This window comes from Pelobates fuscus, chromosome 2 (genome assembly GCF_036172605.1).
Source record: "Pelobates fuscus isolate aPelFus1 chromosome 2, aPelFus1.pri, whole genome shotgun sequence".
Lineage (NCBI taxonomy): Eukaryota > Metazoa > Chordata > Amphibia > Anura > Pelobatidae > Pelobates > Pelobates fuscus.
This window is the reverse complement of record NC_086318.1, coordinates 228,569,954-228,577,061: the sequence shown is the minus strand read 5'-3', so window position 1 is coordinate 228,577,061 and position 7,108 is coordinate 228,569,954. Positions and strand designations below refer to the sequence as shown.

Here is a 7,108-nt window from a genome sequence, read left to right as displayed (position 1 = left end):
GAAAGATGACTGTGAACCAATTGATCCTGTAGGTTCGATGGTCTCCGTGCTGTTAGGGAGGGGTGGCTGGGTAATATTTTTTGAAGCGCAGGATCGTGTTGGAGAATAGGCCAGTTCCTTTTAAAAATGTTGGTCATGCATTCCCACCCTTGGTCGAAAGTCGCTATGCATCGGGGAGTCCTGGAATCTTGTGAGGGTCTGGTGGAATGAAGACTGGTGTGCCGGTCTGTGCCATTAGCTCGTTGAAATGCCCGTTTGAGAACCCGATTTGGATATTGTAGTTCTTTGAACCGGGATTTCAAGAGTTGGCATTCCTTGTAAAAGGTCTCATCTTTAGAACAATTGCGTCTTGCCCTAAGGTACTGCCCATAGGGGATAGATGCTTTGAGACGATATGGGTGGTGACTGGTCCAGTGTAATAAACTGTTTGTGGATGTTTCTTTTCTGAACAATTCGGTCTGGATAGTCCCATCTTGTTCCAGGATAATCTTAAGATCCAGGAACACTAGTTGATGCTCATCAATTACGTGTGTCAAGCTGAGATTAATGTCATTATCGTTTAATAACTTGACAAAGTCCTCAAAGAGGGTCACAGAACCCGCCCATAGGAGCAGCATGTCATCTATGTACCGGTGCCAGGTTAAGATAAATTCATGAAACTGGCTAAATTTGGTGGTTGTGACGACATGCTGCTCCCACCATCCCAGGAATAAATTGGCGTATGTGGGTGCACACGCTGTCCCCATAGCATTGCCTGAGATCTGGAGGTAGTAGACACCGTTAAACACGAAGTAGTTATGTGTCAAGACAAACTCGAGTGAGGCCAAGATGAAATCCTTTTGTGCATCATTGTATGAGGTGTTGTCTAGAAAGAACCTGCAGGCCCTCAATCCCATATGGTGGGGTATGTTTGTATAGAGAGAGACCATATCTAGGCTGGCCAATTGTGTGTATGGAGGGACAGTCATGTCCTGCAACATAAGTAGAGTCGATTTGGTGTCCTGAAGGTAGGAAGGTAGCTTTAGCACCAGAGGGTGTAGAATTTTTTCAATAAATTTACTAAGACATTCAGTCAGACATTTGTTGCCCGAGACAATCGGTCTCCCAGGTGGTGGTCGAGTACCCTTATGTACTTTGGGTAGACAGTAGAATGTCGCAATGGTGGGAGTTCTATTTGGATGCAAAAATTTAAATTCATCTTGGCTAATGATTTGTTGGCTAAGGGCATCATTCAAAAGAGTTTCGAGTTCATTAACGTAGGTATTAGTGGGATCTGAAGGAAGTGTTCTGTAGTAGGTGGTGTCGTTAAGATGGGAAAGGCACATGAGGACATATTCCGTCCGGTTTAAAAGCTCGATATTTCCGCCTTTGTCGGCTGGTTTTATTATTAGGTCGGGTTGTTTTTGTAGGTCTTTGAGGGCTATGCGTTCTGCAAAAGTCAGATTACTTTTCCTGTAATTCACATTATTAACGGTTTCAAATTCGTTAAGTGACATCTGGAGAAATAAGTCAACGTGGGGAGTATCCGAGAAGCTGGGGGTGAAATAACTCGGTGGCTTGAAGTCTGTGAGTGGTCTCATAGGATTATTCTCCTGTAAGAGACTGTCCAATGTTTTGGACATTTCATAGTCCTGAAGAGATAGACCTAGTTCATTTGCGGTGGCTTGATCCTTTTTCGTGTGCATAATGTTGAGGGCCAATTTTCTTCCAAAAAGTTTTAAGTCTTTGGCCCAGTTAAATTTATTACAAATAGGTGGCAAGAGTCCACACCACGGTCTTGCTTCATTTCCCGTGTTGGATATCAGGACAGTATCAGGCCAAGTACCATAGCGACAGACCCGTTATACTCTATCTTAGTCTGCCGGATACCAGTCTATGCCTGTACCTGTATATACACGAACACTGGACACTATTGTGTCAATGAAGTAAATCCGTGAATAGAACCGCTGTTAACATCCTGACAAAGCATGAGCATTATCAGATGCCGTATAGGATCAACAGTGCACTCAAACTATGACTAAGAGTTCACACCACGGAATGACTTCATTTCCCGTGTTGGATGTCAAGTCCGTATAAGGCTTAATATCACAGTGACAGACTCGTTACATTCTACTTGGGTCTGCCAGATACTGGTTTAAGCCGTTACTTGTATACTCATCCACATTGGATACTATAGTGTCAACCAGGCAAGCTTACCAGATTTGATACTCACTCTGGAGCGACCCCTAGCGATCATTTACCACAGTACAGGATGTCAAGTCAGTATAAGGCTTAATACCACAGTGACAGACTCGTTACACCCGACTTGTGTCTGTCAGATATTGGTTTGAGCCGTTACTTGTATATACATCCACATTGAATATATTTTTGTGTCAATCAGGAAGGCTTGCCAGAGTTGATACTTTCTTTGGAGCGACCCCTAGTGGTCAATTACCACAGTACACTATCAGCACACTGGAATGATTATATATAATAAAGTTTGCTCTCCTAGGCACTGCATTTTCTGCTTAGCCTAGTTTCGTTCACCCATCTCCCCTTCTCCCCCTACCTCCTACTCGCCCTTCCCTTCCTATTGCCATATTTTGGACCAGCCTATGAGCAAGGATAGGGAGTTTTATTATTTATTTGTCTACTTTCTATTGTTATCTCTATATGTGTTTGGTATTATGTGATTTTAGTATATATCAACATAGTACCAACCCCCTTACCCACACGCCCCGCTTTGTCTTATGCAAGTAAGTCTGGCTGCCAGCCAAGAGGTAACCAGTACTTACTGCTATTCAGAACTGGCATCTATTTACCCTATTAAAGTATGATATTGTTATACCTTTTGCTACAAGATACTATACCTGCTCTATATTTCTTTTGATACTAATATCCCTCTATCAGGTTTCCCTATAAGGACAGTTTCTCTCTCTCTTTGCACTTTATACTTTGAGGGTCACCCCCTCCCTGTCCGGTCACACTTGACAACGCTATGGGCCAACCCACTTCTCTATCTTTATATTTATAGGTACTCCAAAGAGACCGATAAACAGCATACAAAAAGATGCCAAGAAATCCCTTAAACAAGCATGTGCTGAATCAGAGTCTAGAAATCATTTTCGGTTGATGAGAACTTTGATTTTTGTAGCGGCCTGCACTTTTAATATTAGTTTTTGAAAGAAATCTCAAGGCAGCCTTTTATAATTTCTATTGTTGTGCAGTACTGCTTAAAGGCACACTCCAGACCTTTACAGAACTTTAGCTTGCTGAAAAGCTTTATGTGTGACGAGTGTGTTCTCTTTTTTCATTTTGCAAAAAGTGCGGCTTTAAATAAAAATGGACACGTTTAGAAATTAACCTGGTTACAACCCCCTGGCTTTCAAGCAGACAACCAGTTCTTTTACTTCCTGATTTGGTTAGCACAGTGGAGCTAAACTCAAGAAGTGGCAATTGCCCAGAGCATCTGCCTTGCAAAGACTTCTCATTGAACTGGATTGGGAAGTCTGTGATTGAACAGCAACAGAAAGTCAGGGCAGGGTTAGAAGGGGAGGGTTTACAAAGGCAGCAGACAAGAGAACTGCAGGTATTGCTCACGGTTTTTAGATTTACCCCAATAAAATAAATGCATAATTAAATGCATGCATTTTTTCATTTGGTGTACATATACAAAACAGCATTTTTTATTTATTTTGTGTTTGGGCAGTGGAATGTCCCAATAATTGTTTTTACCAGAATCCAGGGTCTAGAATACAAATGTTGGGGTAAATAGAGACTGTAAACATATCTTTTTTCTATTTTTGTTTTTGCATTTTTTTTCCATTTTTTATTTTTCCATTTTTTCCTTTACTGCATAATTTAGACAAGTATTGTTGGTTGCAGACAGGGCTCTAAATAATACAGTGTTTGCTTACACTACTAAACACTAGTTATTGAGACAGCATTTCAGTTGGGGATCTTTTATTCCATTTCTTGTTTAGGCATATCACCTTAGGTATTGCATTGTTGCGGTCACATAGGTTACGATCTTTTGTAAAACACTGTGTTTCCTTATGTAAACACAATGAGCAAAGATTGTTTCACTAATATAATGTGCCACGATGACCATGATTTAGATACCTTTTCTGGAAAAACCAGAAGCAGAAGACCATGCTTCGAAACACAAATGAATCAAGATTAAAATCCAAGTTAAAACGCATTTATTAAAAGAAAAGAAAATGACAAATTGAATTAACTATTGAATCACCATTGCTTGATTTATATCAAAACTTACAATAAGAGTATGTTTTTGTGTTCTGAAAATTAATGTGTGAATATATTCATCTTTTATTTGTCAGCATGCACAAATAGTATATATATATATTTTAAATATATATTTCCTTTTTGATTTTTGTACATTGACAGAGAAAATGTCAGTCAGTAACAGAAAACAGAAAGTAAACTTCAGAAAACAGTTTTATATTGCTCCATATAGCCCTTTACTCATATACTGACTTTGCTCTTTACTTTTTCCCATATGATGAAATATTTTTTTACATATGTTGCCGTGTGTCCCAACATATTGTCATATTGTCCAATATATAGTCTTGTAATTTGTCTTGTTGGTTCATATATAGAATGTCACACATTTTCATATTGCTCTTTATTTTGCACACTGCCCAATACATTATTGCCACATGCCATCAGATTGTCCCCATGTGTTGTCATATTGTTTCACAATTAATCTCTTATGAGGTTAATCTCTCATTCCGTCATTCCGCCCTTACATTGCCCCCATATAGTGTCTTCTTGTCCTGCATTGCCATTCCATGTGTTGTTGAAGTAATGCACACATTCCCCTCTCGTATGCTAACAGAGTCACGGGGAGACATACACACAGTACGACTGACACACACAGTCACAAAGATACATATAGCCACACAGGGAGATAAACACATAAAAAGAGAGAGAGAGAGAGAGAGAGAGAGAGAGAGAGAGAGAGAGAGAGAAGCAGGATCACCACTAGCTGAAAAAGTAACAAGCAAACCAAAACCTACAATATTTAAAGCAGCATTATAAGCATCATAATCACTACAAATCTCTCAAACATTCCTAAATTCAGGTTCCTATCCTGCCATCTTGGGTTAGTTTCCTTGTGTCTTTTGTCTAGGGGCAGCATGGGAACATCCCCAATGAGTGCAGAGTTGTGTCCGATTGTGCTGAGTAAACCTTGAAAAGTTTTAAATATCAGTGTTCCTATAGAAATACAGTTATGCAGCTGCCATTATAAGAACCCAGAAACACCTCTGTTTATAGTGACGCTACTGGGATACATTTAGGGGTGTTGGTTTGGGTAAAGGCAGGGTTGGGGGGAGGTTAGAGTTAGATTTAGTAAGGTCTCTACCTACTTCACTGAGTACAATGCTGTACTCTGTTATTATAACACTGGGTACAACAGTGTGTCCAGTGCTGCAATTACATTTATTAAATTTATTTCATTTCTAATATAACAAGCTGTAATGTCACTGTGCTCTCGTAATGTAGCTATATTATAATATAAAATATTGTGCCAAAGAGGAAAAGGAAAAATCCACCTAAAGTGTTTCAAGTCTACATATTCTTCAAAGGCAAAGGCACACATCGCTAAAGTTCCCCATGTGTTCTATATAGTTTGTATTTTTTATTTGTAAGTTTCATACTATCCTTGTCGAAATAAGTCAATTGTACTAGAATCATTGAAACAAATTTGACCTGAAATGAAATGCTTCATTGCTTTTCGAAACCACGGATAGAGAAAACCATATAGTATGGGATTACATGTTGAGTTGATATAGCTAAACCAATTCAAAACTTCAAACACTGTTCCAGGGGTAGAAAAGTTTGAAAATTGATCTATTAGAAATGTAAGAAACAGTGGCAGCCAACAAGCTAGGAACACACACATTAGTATGCCTAATTTCTTGGCAGCCTTACGATCTTCTTTCTTAGAGATAGCAGACGATACGTCACTCATATTACCAGAAATCTTTTGTAAGAGTTTCACGTGTCTCTGAGACACTAGAAAGATCTTGATGTAAATGCCAGCCATTACTGAGCCTGGGGCAAAGAAGCATGTAAAGAATACGACAAACGACCACAATTTGTTAAATGTGATTGGGCATAAACTGAAACACTTTACTAAAATCTCATACCCTTCGACGCCTGATGCATGCATGTTTGTTGCAACCACTCCAAAAGAAAATGCCACTGGCGCTGACCAACAAAAAAAGATCGTCTTTTTAATGATGGCGACGGTGATTTTAGTGTGATAGTGGAGTGGGTCACATACAGCGTAAAAACGATCAATTGCAATTGTACAGAGATGAAAGATAGAAACTACACTAAGCATAAGGTCACAGCCATAATGTATCTTGCAAAATAAACTTCCAAAGTACCAACAGTTTTCCACAGTTCGTAGCATGCTGTATGGCATTATAAATAATCCAAGAGACATATCCGCAACGGCCAAAGACAGAATAAGAAAGTTAGTTGGAGAATGGAGTTGTTTAAAATGAGCTATAGAAATAATTAGGCCAAGGTTCCCAATGATTGTAATTGTGATGGAACAAGTCAAAAACATATATAGCCCCAAGCGCACCCCAACAGGTCTTTTGTCAGAACAAGGTAACGAAGAATTGTTATACTGCGCACAAATGGGATTCATTATAATATCCATGTTTTGTGATTTATCCTTTGAATGAGGTGGACAGCTTTAAGTATAGTAGATTCCAAGTCTAGAAGAAACCAAGAAATAAAGTTAATAAAGGATTACATGAGAAATTTAGTGAATAAATGTTTGAATATTTGTGTGTATTTGTAAACCATGCAAAGTAGAAATAACAACCAGAGATCCAACCGTTTAATTTCTTTCGCTGTTGTGAGGACAACTTCTGAATACAAGGGAAAGAAAATGCAATTGATTGTTAGACAGGGTTTGGAGTTTAATTTAAAGATTAACTTATTTTAAAAACAATCTAGATTCTATTATAAAAGAGGAAGTGAAAAAGGTTGTTCTTGAACAAGATACAACCTGAATAGTACTGCTTTTTTCTCCAAGTCATTGATAGTTTCTCTCGCTTCCCTCTCATGTATGCTTTTGCAGCTGGTT

The 7,108-nt window shown here is 38.8% G+C and overlaps 1 protein-coding gene across 1 annotated transcript; it reads right to left on the bottom strand.

Annotated features, from left to right (window-relative positions):
- Positions 1 to 5,659: 5,659 nt before the first annotated feature.
- LOC134586274 (trace amine-associated receptor 3-like) lies at positions 5,660 to 6,676 on the bottom strand. Its single transcript, XM_063441760.1, has one exon. The coding sequence runs from the start codon at positions 6,674 to 6,676 to the stop codon at positions 5,660 to 5,662; it is 1,017 nt and encodes a 338-aa protein (XP_063297830.1).
- Positions 6,677 to 7,108: the final 432 nt, after the last annotated feature.

Bases quoted from the DNA above. Each gene is read 5' to 3' on its own strand.
- LOC134586274 (XM_063441760.1), bottom strand. From the start codon at position 6,676: ATGGATATTATAATGAATCCCATTTGTGCGCAGTATAACAATTCTTCG.